The 17,889-nt window shown below is 37.2% G+C and overlaps 1 protein-coding gene across 3 annotated transcripts in view; it reads right to left on the minus strand.

Moving 5' to 3' along the window:
• Window positions 1-3,789: 3,789 nt before the first annotated feature.
• TMEM144 (transmembrane protein 144) overlaps window positions 3,790-17,889 on the minus strand; it is a 28,076-nt gene continuing 13,976 nt past the window's right edge. For all 3 annotated transcript variants that reach the window (XM_014944594.1, XM_014944601.1, XM_014944586.1), the window contains exons 7-14: window positions 17,506-17,586; window positions 15,485-15,566; window positions 14,241-14,314; window positions 13,196-13,314; window positions 11,802-11,921; window positions 11,228-11,325; window positions 9,186-9,239; window positions 3,790-8,108 (exon numbers count right to left, since the gene is read on the minus strand). In XM_014944594.1, coding sequence (XP_014800080.1) covers window positions 8,025-8,108; window positions 9,186-9,239; window positions 11,228-11,325; window positions 11,802-11,921; window positions 13,196-13,314; window positions 14,241-14,314; window positions 15,485-15,566; window positions 17,506-17,586 — 712 coding nt within the window. In that variant the 3' untranslated portion in view covers window positions 3,790-8,024. The remainder of the gene's footprint in view (window positions 8,109-9,185; window positions 9,240-11,227; window positions 11,326-11,801; window positions 11,922-13,195; window positions 13,315-14,240; window positions 14,315-15,484; window positions 15,567-17,505; window positions 17,587-17,889) is intronic.

Below are 17,889 nucleotides of genomic sequence, written 5' to 3' on the forward strand. Positions count from 1 at the left end.
TTCTTAGTTATAAGCATCTAATTTAAAATGTATCCCTATATGTCTATGCACACACATATTGATATTTACACTTTTAGGGTCACTGTATTTTTAGATACACACAACTCAGTCATTTGGATCTGTGACATTCTTTGCAATGCTTTGATGGCAGCCCTAAAATTTGATGTTCTGAATGATTTTCTATCAGCAAGTTGTCATTAATCTAAAAGCTAATGCTTCTAGCAACAAAGACATAAAATAATGTGTGACAGTGAAGTGCTGACAATACTATAAGACAGTGAAGAAGCCAAAGTGCTTTCTTCCTTTTAAATTTTCAGAAGCGATTTAGTGGTGCAGCAGCTCTTTATGCATTCTAGCTACACGGAAATCCATTTGCTGGAGTCCAACCAGTAAATATTTTTTTGGTTCTCCCTCACAAAAGAAACACAAGAGGTCTCCACATACTGGTTAAGGAACATTTCATGGAGCCCTGTGAACAGGTATTTTGTTGTGTTTTCAGCTCTAGTGATCAAACTGACAGTTTTTTAAAACTGGAAGAGACCACCAAACTTTACACATCACATCCTTAAACAGACCTAACCACGAAGGGTAGATAAAATTTAATACTTAATGTCTGAGGCACAGCTGATAAAGGACAAATCATATGCAAAACTGTGTTTACAGCAGCCAAGATTTTGAATTTCTAGTAAACTCAATTATGCTAAATAGGGCAAGCAGCAGATAAATTTGCAAGCCTAGAAGGGCATAGTAAATTTACAGATGTTTGCAAAGAGTTTATCTTCAGGTAAATATTAAAGCTAAATCCTCTCACCAACAAAAAACAAAAAGAAAAAAAAGTTTTAGGAAACAGCAGTTATGTCACAACAATCATATAAAAAGTAGCAGGTACATAGTCTTAATGCACTAAGCTGAGGTGCCATTCACTGCTCCCAGAGCTTCCTCAGGTGACCTCTTCACCTGAGGTAAAGTAAGTTGATGTAGCTGATTTTTTTGTCCATAAGTACACAAAACCCCCTCATGATCTTATCCACTGGTTTTGCTGTGAGGTGCCTGTTAGTAGCAAACAGTTGGGTAGGGGCAGCATCTTAAATTGACAAGATCCACGTAACATGAAATGTGAGTGAAATCCTGATTCGATGGCAGAAGTCTGTCAATTGGATTAGTCCATGGTGATGGCACCACTATTCCCTTAAACAAAGCAGATGCAGGGGATGTGGCAAGATTGGCATTTGCCAAATAAAAGTAATCTAAAACAAAAGGTGTGATCTGCTAAAGAATAGCACGGCTTGATATCACCACAAGCATGCGATTGTACATGCAGGAATACATGTACATAGTCCAGCTTATCCTCCCTTTTCTGAAATTCACCACTGCTTCATTGCTCACTAAGTTAATAAAAATAATATATCAGGCACTGAACTATAATAAGTGCAATCATTGGAAAAGAAAACAAGGGAAGCATTTTACTTAAATGTCTGCAAAGTTAGAAGAATGCAAGAAGAAAGTTCTGTGGTGAATAGCCTCTTGAAAGCCAAGAAAACACAATGTATGCTGCCAGAATCACAAGTTGAAAGTCCTTAATTTATTTTTTAAAAATATCTCATTGTTCCTATTACAAACATCACATAATATGAAATGCTTCCATCCTCTAAAAATATTCAAATAAGCCCATTTTTTAATCACATGCAGCTTTAGTTAGCTAGAAATAGTAGCTTTTGAATGGATTTATGAACTAAGTTTCAACTACTTCACTAAAAAATGCTAGACACAAACAGCTGAGGCAGAAGTTGAAGATGAGGTTACGCACGCTCCCTGCAAGTACATCTGGAGGACTCACAAGCCAACAGTCTAAAGTGTTTCCTTTGGACTTGACGAGCACAGTATGCTTCAAGGATCACAAGCCATGATTTATACAAATCATGTTTTATACATGTTTTGTATACATTTTTTATACATATACAATTGTTTTATACAACAAGTTCCAACCTCTTGATTGCGCTCAAAATCGATTGGAAAATGAAGTGCAGAGTCAAGGCATCACCTGATGTGAAATATGACTATCTAGTTAAGTACCAGCTCAGCCCTTCTCCTGAGCTGGATCTTGTGAAGAGCCTGTGACCTTTGCTTTCCTGAGGGTCTTCCTCGGCTAAGATAATACAGGTGGGGAGCAGCTCTCATTCTGCAGCTCCTGAACAAGGGCTCCTCTCCTCAGCCTCCATCCATAACCAATGAAGAGGAAACTCATCACTTAGAGGCTATAATTTTTTTTTCTCTGGTTCATGACTGCTAGCAATAAATAGCATCCCTTGAGGCTGGCCTGTGGGCTGAGTGAGAGTAGCCTAGAGCATCGCAGCGCAGTTATTTCCCTCACTGCAGCAAACCCAAGGGCACAGAGACATTACTGCCACCAGTTCTCCCATTTCATTAACCAGTGAGGTGAAGACACCACCACCCTCAATAAATAGTCATTTATTGCATTACTACTGTATTGGTTGCTACGTAAGTACCAAAATGTAAGATCATTAGGGGTTACTTACACAATCTGAAAACACAGGGTGGACTCAGACTGCCCGAATGACCGAGAGGAGCAGGACTCATGCGGGTCCCATTTCCTTTGAGTTTTACCTCAAACAGGCCCCTTTGGTGCAATAAGAGGCACAAGGCTGTTCAGTGTTTACTTTAAACAGAAAATATATTTTAGATTTTTAAAGACTGTTTTGTGATAAGCATGAAAAATGTTAGAACCATCACTTCAGCCGTATCAGCTAAAATCCAACACTTCACAGTCTCTATCTATCAGCATTATATGTAGCTAAAGAAAAGTGGAATCCATTAGTCATTCAGTAATTATGGAACACAGCATTAAACTTCACTCTTCTATTTGAAAGCAAGGTCAAAACTTTAAAAAAAGACACTAATTGCTAGCATGCACCATCTTGGTCATCATTTTATTTTCATGCCAAATGCAAGAAAGCTCAAGGATCAGGTCAGACTGTTGAACTAGCATTTAATCAACCTTGCATATTAATTGAAAATGACGATATATATAAGATATAAAAATATATATAGGGATAAAAAATGCCAGTTTTCACTGTTTACATTTGAAGACATAAGAATTAATGTATTAAAATTATTTTTCCAGATAGCAATCATTTTTAAAAAGAATATGAAGGAACATAAATATGGAAGGAGGGCAGTGAATTATGGAAATTAATAGATAATGAACACGGGAAAAGGAATAAACAGGTAAGGGAAATAAAAAAAAGCTGACAGTGAGTTCCCTGGTTCCCAACACTGCACTAAACTCTCACTTGGAAACTCCCAGTCTACCAATATTTTAAAGGCTAATTTGCCTCTAAGTATTACCACAGAAAAATTCTTAGAGCAAGCTCAAATACATTCTTAGAAGTTATTAAACAGGCACAAACAAAAAAATTGTAAGTATTGGTTTCTCCAAGAAATGGGATTTTTCCACTTTGGTCCAACTTTTGTTTTTTCCTACAGTTATTTATACACAAAAAGAAAATCACAACACCCAGCCCACACTCCTCAAAAAAAAAAAGAATTAGAAATACGGGGGGTCAGTTCTTACACTGATAGAGAAACATGCTGAAATAAACAAAGCCATGATAATTTATATTAGCTGTAGAATTTTCTCTTATTAAACTCAGTTGCTGCCAGACTGTTTTGTATAAATAGCTCTATAAACAGATATCTGTTAATCCAGGATTTTAACATGAAAGAAGTACCAGTGTTACTTCAAACTCGAAACTTCAAGGACAAGAAAATCTCAGAAATGAGGGGAATATTTATTCAATATATTCCAAGTGAACATCATAAGAAAATATTTTGGAATAAATACATATTTAAACCATAAATCCCAATGAATTACCACAAGGGATTTTTAACAGAAAAGAGCTACAAGGGTGGTTTGGGTTTTTTTTGTGTGCTGTTGACAAGGCAAATCCAATAGGATAGCTGCTAAGAAAAGCATTTAATAAAGGTCATACTTGAGCCCGCACAGACAAGAATTTTAATTAACACCCTAGCAGTCAGCAATTAAGTTTGCACATCTGATAGCTATGCAATATAGACTGGAGAACTGCATCAAAAGTACATACATTTACATGGCAATTGCTACGGTCAGGAGGTCAGTTTTTTGGTTTGTTTCAGGAACCTAATGGCCTTATACAGAAACCAGGTGAGGTAAAGGTGCTCCTGCCCAGGAAGATTCAGCTGTTCCCTGTAATGTAGATGGATGCTGGTCCCATACCATACATTAACTTAAGAGCATCCCTCAGGAGAGATAGTAGAAGCTTAATACAATACCAGAAAAGACACTTCAGTTAAAGGAAAGTGAAACATATGTCAGCAGTTTAAACATAAAACCTAAATCTAAATGCATCTCAACTGCCAAGGTAGAAGCCAGCTTCATATTTTTGCACAACCTGTCGTCTAATAAGGGATGGATGGAGCAGATTCAATCTCATTGTGCATTTTCAGATTTATCTGAAACCACAACAAATAAGAAATGCACCAACAAAACAGCATCTGAACTGAGGCAACTAAAACCAGGCACGACCAGGATAAATTTTTCTAATACTTGCTAATCTGCCATAACATTTCCACTGCAGCACTAGTAGCCAGCTTGTCCTATCACTAGAAGTTATAGGCTAAAAATCTGGAAAACCCAGGGAGATGTTCACTCAGGGTATTCACAGCAGCAGATGAAACAGCTTCAGGGCACTGCAGCAGTGACAAGGTCTATGGCACTTCACTGCCGTGTGGGATGGGACACAGCTGGCCAAAGTTGGGTAAACTAGGTCCCACAGTGACTGGGCTTCAGCAATCCTGCTCGTTTACTCCTCACCCAGCTGGGGATGTAGATTTTCAAGGAGAGCTGGTGCAGGCCAACCAGCCATTGCATGACAGCCCCTCTGCACTGACTCTTCAGTGAGTACTGCAGCTTGTCCAGCTGTGGAAGACGACTAGGAGATACCATGCTTGGTTTCTGCTCTGCCTAACCTCGTAACATCTTCATGCAGCTTCATCTGATCCCCTGTTCCTTTCTCCTCCTAGAACTTTGCTCTGCAAGACAAAGCATCTTTGGTATTCTGATGCTTAGCTCAATTTTTAATCATACCATGCTGCATTCCTGCATCTCTTGGTTCTGTGACCATTGCTTCTGTGGCCTTTGCTTCTGTTTGCTCCTGGTCTCCCTTGAAGGTGCTCTAGGGATCTCTAGGGACTGAAATACCTGTTGTGCAATATGGATCTTACACATTCCTTAAAAGCTATTTCTGCCCTGGTAGCAGTAGTGTGAACAGACTAGTTCACTGTCTCAGGGAGGTTGTCCTCCTCTCCCTGAGAGTTCTGGTTGAACATTTTCCAACTATTTTTCCAGACTGAGGCACGTAGCATAAACTACTGAAGAGTACACCTCATGGAATAGTGTAGACTGTACTTGCAGACTTCAACCAAAGGTGGAAGTTGACCCACAGGTAGTAGTAAACTAAACAGATGATGATCCTTCCTGACCAATTGCATTGGTACCTCAAAATGGATTGGTGCTGTAATCACACTATCATTATAAATATTGTGTTGCATTGTAATTATTTTAGCAAAATAGTGAGTTACAAGGCTAGTATTTTTTTCAGTAACTGTGTGGAAATGAGAGACAATCTGCCACTATTCAGCAATGACATAATAAGCTAAAGTGCACGGCACCCTTGTTTCTTCAGTCTTAAACAGATGACAGAGTCAGTGTTAACACAACTGCAAAGTAACATAGAAATAAGAACTGACTGGGAAAGAACGGACATATTAAAGCATATCTCTAAAGGAGAGGAGCCTGAGAACACTACATATTTGTTTTGCCAATTTTTGTTTACCAGCAATTTTCTGGCATGAGGTATATTCCAGGAATATAGAGGTCCTTGTGATCTTTCAGAAGAGGGCAAACAGATCAATGGAAATGATAAATGTCTGATTTAATTCAAGTTATTTCAAAAACACGTGAACAAGTTACTCTTCCTTGTCTGAGTCAATAGAATAACGGCTAGGTAAGCAACAGTCAAGGGTCTGCCAAGAAGAAATTGTGTCTGACCTGGCTATTGAAAAGAAAACTGGCCAGTTTTCTTGCCAATACCTGGTATTACGGTGGTACACATCACGTGTCTTGACCAGTACAATGGTAACAGAGGTTACATAAAAGCTGGGAGAATGCAGTCTAAATAAAACCACTGTAAGAGAGAGGCAAATTGTGCTCAAAAGAGTAATCAATTGCTCCCTGTCAGAGTTATACGTATTACATTAGATTCCAAAAAGTAAGTAAAGGCCTGTATCAGGCAGCATTTTCATAAATTATTTACAGGAATTTGAGAGTATGTTTAAATTTCCAGATGACATCTGGCTGGAAAATGCTGCCACCTTGGATGACAGAGTTAACATACACAGTAAAATTAGAGAAAAGCCTTAAGGGGGGAAATAACCTGTCAGACACCAAGTTCTGACACTTGGGCAGAAATAATATGGGAAAATCAGGCTAAGTAACAGTTCTAAGATCAATCTGATAAATAGTAGGCAAAGAAGGGTGGAAGGGAGAAGGAAGACATTACGATTGCAATCTGAACATGTGAACAATATCAAGCTGTGATGGTAAAAAGTGTCACACTATGATGTGTAACCACGAACAGAGCTGGCAAGGTGGATGAAAGAAAAACACTTACCTCTGCTCTTATTTTTCTAAGACTGCAGTCTGCCTGCCATGTCAAGTGTTTCTAGACAGATCTACTCCACTTTGTGAGAGCTCAGGACAGAGCAAGAAAAATGATGAGGACGTTACAAACAAGGGAAGGCTGCAGGAGCTGGGTTTATCTAATAGACTGAAAAAAAGACCAAGGGAGGTTCAGACAAGATGGTTTGCATATAGAAAGGCAGCTGCTGTGAAAATGAAAACAAACAGTTCTCCATGTTAGTAGTGGTCATGGAAGAGCAGACATAACATTCCTCATAGGGAATTCGCCTTGGATATTAGGGTTTTCTAGCAGAACAGTAGTTAGAAGCTGGTTAGTTTGCCTAAAAATGTTATGAAACCTATTTCTTTTATTTGTTTTTTTTTAAGAAACAAGTAGACAACAGCTGTCAGAAGTTATTTACATTTAGATGACCTTGTATTGGGTTGAACAGTGATTGAGCAGTTTTGGCATAATGCTGCAATGTAATAAAAACTGCCACAAAGGACAGAAAGTAAGTATACAGAAAAGACCCAAAGTTATTTGGAAACAAACTTTGAACCGCGTACTTAGCTCCTATTGCAACACAGAAATGTAATGTTTACTTACAATCAAAATAAAAGAGACTCAAACATCCCCAACTATTCATATCCTGATTTCTACATAATGTTCTTGCAACTAAACAAACAGTTTAGTAGCAAACATAAGGAATTTATTTCACAGCACCGTTTTTTTTATATCTCCTTCAAAATTATGAAGTGAATGGAAAACAACATTTTTATGTAAACTGATGACTTCAAAGAATAGTGCTTCTCAATAAAAAAATGCTTCACATCTTCATGTGTATCAGTTCCATAAAGAATATTCCAAGACACATTTTCTATTCAAGTCAGTAAGACAGAATGTTATAATAAAACAAATTAGCTTGTAAATATCTACAATAGTACAGATTAAGAAGTAAAATCCCTTTAACCTCCATCCCAACAATGAACTGCAATTTATGACATGAAATTTAGTGCCTGAATGAGGAAAAAAAAAAGTAATTAGTAACTATAAAATCATTTAGCTTTATTTAATAAAATCCTTTGATATCCTTACTGTTCCAAGAAATGCAGAAACAAACATTTCCAGATTTTCTTTCATGACAAATGGGAACATTTAACAAAGGTTATCTTTTTCAGTTGCCTGAAGCAAGTTAGGATAAATGTTGGGCATACATTTTGAAAATTATTATGTATTCCGTCTGATTACATTAAACAGTAGCACCATCTACTGGTCCAGAAGATCCTTTCAAACCTTAGAAAAAGCTGTGGAGAGTGATCCAGACAAAATGATGCAAAATGCTACTGAGAGTAACAGGTAGTTTTTCAGTCCCTGGATAAGGAAAGGGAGAGAAAAAGAAAAATAAAATGTTGTCACAATAGGTACCACTTCACGCACAAAAAAATAAAGAACTAGGATTTCATTTTATGACAAAAGTAATAAATAGATTACATTAAATGGTAAATTTTATACCATTTTATTTCATATAATATTTCTAACATATTTGATGTTCAAAACAGTTAAATAATAGGAATCTATGATGTCATACAGTTAGTAAGATATTCACAAAATTCATTCAGCAATTTTTAAAAGTGTTTTTAAAGGCCTTTGTCTATTTTAACCAGTAAGCACTTATGCAGATACTATTCTAGAATGTATGAAAAGAATGAAAGATTTGGTGAGTCACAAAGATTTGGATAGTGAACACTAATCTGCAGTGGGAGAGAGTGAGAACTTCTAGTTCCTGATCCAAGGATGCCTAACGTGTTTTACAGTCACCAAAAATACTGGGAAAGATAACCTCTAATAGCAAATTTGGACAGATTAGCTAAGGGAAGCTGCAGATTACATTGCTAGCATTCAATGCTTCAAATTCCACCAGAAAAATAATGTCTGCCATATATGTTAACATCCAGTAGAGTAAATTAGCCTGTTCTAGGCAATCACTGCCTTTTCAGTTTAGAATCTCTACATTATGCTGTAATTAGCGAGGCCAACTAACCTCTGTCTCATTTTTTCGCTCGTTGGTGATCCTGACCCTATGTCTAATCTATTTGTCTGTGAGATTATTAGGACTACTACTCCTTCCCTTGCCCCCACTGAAAGAACTGGCTCAAATAAAGACTGTTTTCAGGCTGTGCTTGGGATCCTGCTTCTTGGCCCTGCTACAGTCTTCATTTACTCCCGCTGCTGCTCACATAGTTATGGAATGCAAATTTTCATTCCTGTAAAAATTGTCCGCAGTTCTTCAACCTTCTTGGAAAGCCTAGTACTGCATGATAAGACTTTCAATTTCATAACACAGTACTTGTAAGGAGGAGAAATCTGAGAGATACAGCTGTATACTGAGGCATGCTGTTCCTAGAGCTAGAGACAAACAAGACTAGGTAAGAGACCCAAGAAGATTACCTTGATTTCTTTAAATACAAGGACTCCCCACATTGCAGCGACAAGGCCAGGACCCTAAGGAATAAGGTTCATTTGTACATTACAGCAATTCATTAAAATGTACCACCTCCTCATTTCATACTGTTCTCAGGCTGGTTAAATTTTGTCTGGATAACAAATTTAGTCCTTTCCATTCTGTATAATTGCAGCACTCATGGCAAAACCATTAACATCACTGAAATCTTTACAAAGAAAGACAATAAAATCTTCAAGAAGGGCTAAAGAGGCAAGAGACTGGTTTTTTTTCAGAGGAGGCACAATGTCTTTCTAAATTACACTATGGTGTCTGCACTGGTTGTTACACATTCTTTTAGTAGGCTCCAAATAATATGCTTCACTTTAGTCAAAACTACAGTCCACAACGTTACCACATTTCAGAGGACTATTCAGGTTTATTGGCAGCCACCATGGATATTCCTAACATTTCCTTTATGAGCATGACTAACTAGTTGGACAAAGTTTGATTTTATTGCTCAGCCTGACATCAAGAGACTGGAACATAAATGTATTTCCTGTATAGCAGGCATCTGGACAAAACACAAAGCCAGCCAGATAGACAGGTCAGGAAAACTGCTGATTATCTGTGATGTTGTAGTACAGATTTCCCAGCTAACAGCAGGGAAACACAACAATCATTTCCCGGCACTCCTGGTAACACAGTTTTTTCCTGTGGGAGCAACGATCTGAATTTTCATGACTGATGAAAAATATTATCTGAATATGAAGCGAAAACTGGCTCTGTTGATGTTTCCCACTAGAGCTGTTCTCAGAAACACTTGACAGATGTTTGGACAGTGATGTTCCTCTCTCCATCTTCAGTACAGATGATAGGACACAGATTTGGGCCAGCAGGAAAGAGTGTCTCATGCCGAATGTATTTGTGGGTCCTGTTTTCTAGTGAAACTGCCAACTATTATTTGAATAATAGCTAAGGTGTTATTTCACTTTCTAGATAATGTAAGAAGAATGCATTTTAAAAATGAAACAAACTGTTAAAGGGATGTGATGAATAGCTGTCTGAAATTCTCTCTGGGGTGAACTAAAGCAGCAGTTCTGAACCTATGGTCCAGATAGGCAGTTTCTCATCAGTGCTGTCCTTAAATTTTTCATTTCATGATTTTACATCCTTGCCCTTTAGGCATACTGATAACCAAGTTACTAAAGCTGCTTTCCATTAATCTCTCAATTTCTAATTAGAATGATCCCAAGTCTTTTTCTTCGTTGCACACTGCAGAGTTTATTCTGATTTACTGCATCTTGAGGCAAAGCTTAATCCCTATTAACACTGTTTCATTAGCTTGCTTCCAAAATACAACTGTTCAGCAAAACTTTGCTTTTGATATTTATAAACTCTCATTTGGCAGAAGTTATCCACCTTTGCATCAACGTCTAGTACACTGGCAAGAGAGTAAAAACAAAGTTTATTTTTATCTAGTGATGGAATTTATGCAGCTTCTGGAAATTAACAGTGCTTTAAAGGTATGGTATCATACATAGGAATAAACCAGACAAAATTGACCAATCTATTTTCCCCTCATTTGCATAAGAACATTATTTTCAGCAGTACATAATCTGCTATGTTTGTTCAAGAGCTGTAAAAAGAAAAAACACTTGACTTAACCAAGCAAAATGACTGCTAGAGTACAAAAATCACAAATGAAAACACCCAGAATAAAATGTACTTGCTGGGATGAAAGCATAAAATGTTTCTTCTTTTAATCACTTCAGTTTACTATTTAATATTGATATAGTTCTGGTTACAGATCTTTGGCTTTTACATAACCAAAAGACTCATCCTATCAATCTGTGATGGTGCTTGTCACAGCCACGCGTGTTACTAAAAAACCTGAAGGCAAGCACAGACAAGCAGAAGAGGCAACACTTACTCTTGATTAAAATGCTCTAGACACGTCATAATTTCAACTTATTTCCACAAATGGGAAGGAAAAAAGACCCTTCACTTTTAATTCTAGTCACAGATTATTTTTTTTTTATATACTTACTGCAGTAATTATTGGAAAGCTGACCACAGCACTGAGATAGTGATTGGCTATGAACCAGCAGCAACTGGCTATTGCCCAAAGCACACCAGAAATAAACCCTAGAAAAATAAATCCCAATCAAAAACACGCACAGCAAGGTACGGGCAGCAATTTGTGGAACATTTATATTTATAGCACAATACAGCAACTGTATGTATGTATTTTAGTACATTTACTACTTTAACAAGCTGGCTCTGATAATCTAAACCAAAGCTCAAGGGACAAAATCAGCAACTCCAAATAAAGTAGGAAATTAATTAAAGTTCACAATTTTCTGAGCAATGTGCTCTCCACTCTGGCACAGTCAGTTTTTGCAAATCCACAATATGCAATGTTGTTTTGTTCTAGTTTCAGGTTAGAACAAAATTTATCATTGTTTCCTAACCTTAATTAAGTAACCTAGTGATCTTTCAAAAGAGACAAAAGCTAAATGAAGAGACCTGAAAGGCAAACTAAATTCCAACATACAGCTTGAACTGCAAAACATTCAGAAGAAGTGCCTAAAATTAACAGTTAATTTAAAAAACAGTCATACCTGGCAATATGGCTTGGGGATAAACATTAGGTTTATTTTTCTTGACTGCACAGTAGATCAAAAAGTAGATGGTACTTGTAAGAAATATTCCACTGAAGTGTGCAAAAACATAATCTAAATCTGAAAAAGAAATCACAAAATTATATTAGTCTAAAACATCAGTTATTAATTTTAAATAAATTATTTCACTGATAGCATTCACAGACAAAAACGCGTAAGGTGCTACTGCTAACAAATCAAATTCAATTGTGATAGTGATCGACAGAGCTGCCAGTTTGACTGTGGATGGATTCGGTCAATCACACCTATATTAAACATGAATTAACTGCTGTGCTGATCCTAACATTTATTACAGGCCTTTACGCATTTCTGAGTTGTCATTTTCAGAATTCTATTAGTCAAACTACTTAATTAATTTATTAAAACCCTAAGAAAGTCCTCAAGTGAGGCTACAAAAGTGGGGTGGGGATTTAACATAATTACATCTTCTCCTGACCATCTATATTTGTATTCCTCTATATAGCCTTGTTTCTCTGTACATTTAAAGGCAAGTCAACTGCATGTACTGCATAAACTAAACATGGCACAGTTTTGTCCTTTTTTTATCTTGAAGAATGTATCACAACTTTGATCACTATAATTATTAACAATAATAAATCCTTCATGGACTTTGTATGTGCTAAAGAGAGTATTTCCAACATGGATAAGCAGAAGGATGCTGCAAGATGATCTCTATCTCCTTGGAGAAGTAAATTCTCAACAGGAAAGGCATAGTTGCCACATAGTGGCAACATCTGTTTTGTCTAGCTGGGGAATACATAAGTTGCAGTACTCAACAGAAATTGTATGTGACATAACAATTTCTGAATGGCAACATTGTGTGGTCTCAGCAATATGTTGTTTGTTCAAACCTGTTGTTTGAAATTGGCAATTAGGCTTATGTTAAAAGGTTTCCATTTCAGAAACTACAAGGTTCTAAGTACTTATGTTTTTACATATCTCTTCTGCTCATTAGTTATGATCAACCTTCTCTGCCTTTACCAGTGTACTAATTTGGCAATTGGTACAGCTTGTGCCCTTGTTTACCTCATGTTCCAAGCATATGAACTTTGTATTTTGAGAGTGCAACTATTTAATGCCTTCTGAAACATAGCTATGAGTTAAGGATGGTGTCCTCTGGGCTGTTTCTCACTGTTCTTTTAACAATGTGATTCACCTCAGAGACACAGAGATTGCTAGTACTATGATCACACCAACGTATAACATAGTGCAGAACTGGTAAGTTGTCACGGCACATTTTCAGGTGTATCTAGAACTTCACTCTATGCCTTTACAATAGCAGCAGAATACAATACACTGATGAAATAAAGTAAATGTGATCTATTAGCCTTTACCAAATTGACTTGCTCCTGCGTATATAGATTCATTTCTTCTTCCATGGTCCTTGATGTAAAGTACTGGTACAAAACTGGAACCGTAGAGTATTCCAGCTACTACAGCCAGGCTGCATCCTCTTTAAAAAAAGAAAATATCAGAGAAAATAGCCTAGCGTTAATTAGGGAAGTAGACAATACACTTAAGTCCAGTATTGCAGTTATATATTGTGTATATTATGTAAATGGCTAGCAACACTATAAAAAGAACACACTTTAGCACATTTTTATTTTCTAGCGTAGAAGCGATTCAACACAGTAACTTAGTTTTCCTATACTCTGCGGCCAAGTAACAGAGACAATTCCTGCCCCAAGGGCCTGCAGACTAGATTAATGACAAAAGAAATCAACTAACTAGGATTTCTTAAAAGAGGAACTAGGAGAAACCAAACAAAAATATAATTAAAATGCTGCCACCCTCAGCTTCACTGTTGCAGTCTATATATTCTTTATAACTACTCCCAGGTTCATTGCCTCTTTAGTCCCCTTCTCCACCTCTAGATTGTTGTGTTCTTGGCTGTCTCCTCTCCCCACACTTGCCCCTTGCGAGCTGCTGCTTCCATCCTGGAGCACCTCTGCTGTCTCCTTACCATACTGCCATGCCTTCTCCAGACAGATTTACTTGGAAACCACACCTGGAAGCACACTCTTAGCATATGCTCCTTCTATGCTGGAGTGCTAATCAACCAGGTGATAAAAAAAAACAGCTCGGTAATTATTTAGTTGCTATTTACTTTGCCAAATGTTCTTTTGTAGTAGTACTAATAATTAGTAAGGTAAAGCACACTCAACAGTGCAAAGGCAATAATCTAATTTCAGATTAGATTCAGTAGTGCAGCTATTCATATATAGATATGCACACTATACTAGTATTTAAAAACTGGTATTTATTATCCACGACTGCGCTAGGAAAACCACAGGACACAAATTCTGCTCTTACACTGTGTTCCGCTACTGCGTCTGGCTACTTGAGCCTGCACCAGTAAAAGAACTGTTAATAACTTACACGAGTCTCTTTTTTGCTGGAGAAAGTCTGTTCACCCATGAGTCATCAGGAGTATCTTCAGAAACATTAATGGACTTTGAAAAAACAAGAGTTTTCACATAAGGTTAATTTAATTCGATTTTAAAAAAATAATCTCAAACATTGCATTAAACAGAACAGTTTTGCTCTAAGAAAATAAAATGAAAATGGAAGGAGAAACAACAGCTGTTCACAGAAATACTCTGAAGAAAGTAGAATTACTTTTTATTTTAATAGAACAAACTAATCATTGGATCTACCTACCTCAAAGTCTACAAGTATGAGTTTGGAAATGGACTTTCAGTTTAATACATAATAGACCACTCACTAGCATTTTTGTTTTTTTAATCTGCATCCAGGTAGATCTGACTTTCAGAACTTGTCCTTCCTTAAACTTGATTAATGATTTAATCTACAGATTTTATTTATGATGTGGTTTTGCCTTTTCTTGATAGCTCTGGTGTTACTATCAGAACATTACAACTATTTTCAAACAGGGATGTTAACACCCCTGTCTGCAGCATAAAGAAATTGCAGTGTCATTTTATTCTAATCCTGCAGTCAGATTGTTTCTGTGATTTGGTCTGGTGGACTAGAAGCGAGCAGTGAGCACAGCTAGAAAGCTCTAAGGGACTCTGTTCAGGTAGCAACTGAGCCTTGACCTACAGTAGTAAGGCACAATGGTGGTAGCAGCCTATTGTTCTCCAGCTTCTGTTGCACACTATGGGCTCCTGAAGGAGTGACACCTGATCTGGCACCCCTCATTGGCCTCCAACACGTGCCACAGCTGATGCCAAGAATCAGCAACTTTTGACAGTCTCCTGGCTCTGCAACGTGGCAAAAATCTGGTGGGTAAGAGTTATACACGGTTGCCTTTCATCTAAGCACTCTTCTAGTTTTATAGTTAAGTTTTAATTAAAATTGCTTCATCTTCTCAGATAGGAAAGTAATACACTCTGTCTTTTATATAATCTCTCATAACGAAAAAGTACTTCTAAGACATTTAATGCTGACAATAGAGAAAGAACACTTGGGAAAAACCTTTCCTGTTGCTCACATTTGACTGGATATACAAGATCCACAAATTAAATAAAATCAATGCATATTTATGTAGTTTTATGTGGTCTACCATAAATCCTAGCAAATCTGTTAACACTAAGCAATTTTTTTGTTTGTTTTTAGATGAATATATACTTTCACTGCTGTAAAATAACAAGCATACTTACACTTTCTCTCAGTAAAGGCGTGCTTTCTAACGAAGGTGAAGAACTCTGGACTTCAGTTTTTATAAAAAGAAATATGACAGCACTCAGAAGAGAAAAATACACCAGTAAATACCATGTCAGCTCATAAGGACATAACGCTTAGTGTTCAGAGACAAAAGTTTTATTTGGAGGCGTATAACTTTATTTTTATTATTGCCCTTGAGTCACTTTAATATATTTTTAAAATGTAATTGCTTTTAACAGGCTTAACAAACAACTAAAGAGAAAGTAAATAAATTACTCTTTGTATCACTTTACAGATCTCTCTTCTATGTCATGGGATTGAAATGTCTCCTTTTTACAGCATGTAGTTACGACCACATGTTAACAACAGTTGCTCTAGCTAACAGTGCCCTTTTGTACTAAACCACAAATACAGTGGAACATCTGCATGAAAATTCTATATGGAGCAGCTTAAATCTGCACAGAATTGGCTCTGTGCTCAAGGAAAAACGTTAATTTTTAGTCTTCTGTCCCATGTGAGGGAATACTGTTCATACAAGGCCTCACACATATGTGGAAGGAGTATTGCTCAGTGGTGCTCCAGTGCACTAAGTGAATAACATGAGGAAGAAAGGGTAACATTATTAGTACCCCCAGCTCCAGGAAATCAGGTAAATACGTGTAATCAGAACTGGCAGGATCTGGTTTTTATTTTTATGGAAGATATTTTAATGATTTAGGAATTTCTTATAGATGTAAACAGAATGTCTCCATTTGAAGAATGATTCATCTCCTAGAGAAGGAATAAGGACAGGTGTAAAAGGATGTCAGCTTCCTCCAGAGGGCCTACACAAACACATGTAGGCTCCACACAGGAGGCTACAATGAAATACATGCTTCTGAGCCCTGCAGAGCAACATACACAGGCTTTGTGCAGCTTGCCAGGAAAACACGTTTAGTCACGATCTTTTTCCCTGTTGATCCCTTCTCCACCATATCTCAGAAACAGGCAGGAAGCAGGTGGTGAGCTGAATTAATTAATCAGGCTGGAATAGCAGTACTGCTACTATTCTGTGAGTACCTCACCAAATCATGTGGTACATGTCATGGTAAGGGGTAAAAAGCTGCAGACTCTTAGGAAAGAAGTGTGGAAGCAAAATTCATGAATTTAAGGCAGCAGCTCCTTCTGAGCAATCAAGAATGGCTCCATCATCTCCGTGTTCTTAACACCCTTCTGTTCCTGAAGGCATTAGGTGCATCTGCTGCTTAGCACGCTGATGGGCAAACCTACTGCCCCTGGAATTTAGGGCCACCGTTATGTTCCTACAAAGACCTTCCTAGCCCCGCAGCTGGAAAGCAAGAACACTGCAATGTAACAGAGACCCTCTTTTCTCTGTGTTTGGACCAAAACGTACACTCATACAAATAATAAACAAAAAGTCGAAGTAGAAGTCCTTCTGAAGATCCCAAAGGAAGCTACTGTTTGGAAGTTTTAAGCATGGCTTAAGAGTACAAGACAGGGAGCTATTAAGGACAGGAGATAATGAAAAGCCTCTGGGCTTCGTAAAGCCTTTTGCTTTGCAAATCTGGGAAGGGGTCCTGTGGCATATTCTACAGTTAAGAGGAAGGATTTGTACTCGTGACTGAGCAAAGTCAGACTGGAAATCTCAGAGGTTTTCTCGGCAAGATTCTGCTAGTCAGTCTTTCCTCTCTCACAAAATTTGGGGAAAGTGAACCATTTCAATAACCTAGATATGGAGACAATCACTGCATCACTGCTTTGCCATGAATACAGCCACCAGCATAAAAATATATTTCTGTGTTTATGAACAACCATTTCACCACCGTACTGGGTATCATCTATGTTTCTGTTCTGAAATACAATACTGACCAGCTAGATATGGATAGCTCATGAATTCTGCAGTAAATCAATTTGCAAAAATATATTACAATACGTTTGCCCTCTAGTTAAATTGTCCTTGTGGTTATTAAATATATATTTTATATTACAGAAATTTATGATAATAATAAATTTTTACCTTAATAGTGAAAGTCCAGCTCCAATATAATTTAAGATTGGTCTCGATACCTCTTCTGGATCAATTCCAAACCAACCAAACCTGGAATATTTAATCAATTTCACTTAGTTGCACTAACTGCATACAAATAGTTAAATTATAACCCAGTCTTGGAAATCCTTACTCATGCAAATAATTCCGCTTAAGTTTATATTTGGAATACTGGATCAGTGCCTCAGTTGACTTGCAAAAAGCTACATCAACTTCACAAAAAATCATCTTTAAACTGATTTAATTTACACTGATTTTTTTTAAAGGGGGTATTTAAAAATTGGAAGTTAGTTTAAATTATTTTATCAGCCCATGCTGTAGAAGAAAAAAATACAAACAGGGTACTAGTTTTAC

Source organism: Calidris pugnax, unplaced genomic scaffold (genome assembly GCF_001431845.1).
Source record: "Calidris pugnax isolate Ruff unplaced genomic scaffold, ASM143184v1 scaffold15, whole genome shotgun sequence".
In the NCBI taxonomy this organism is placed as follows: domain Eukaryota; kingdom Metazoa; phylum Chordata; class Aves; order Charadriiformes; family Scolopacidae; genus Calidris; species Calidris pugnax.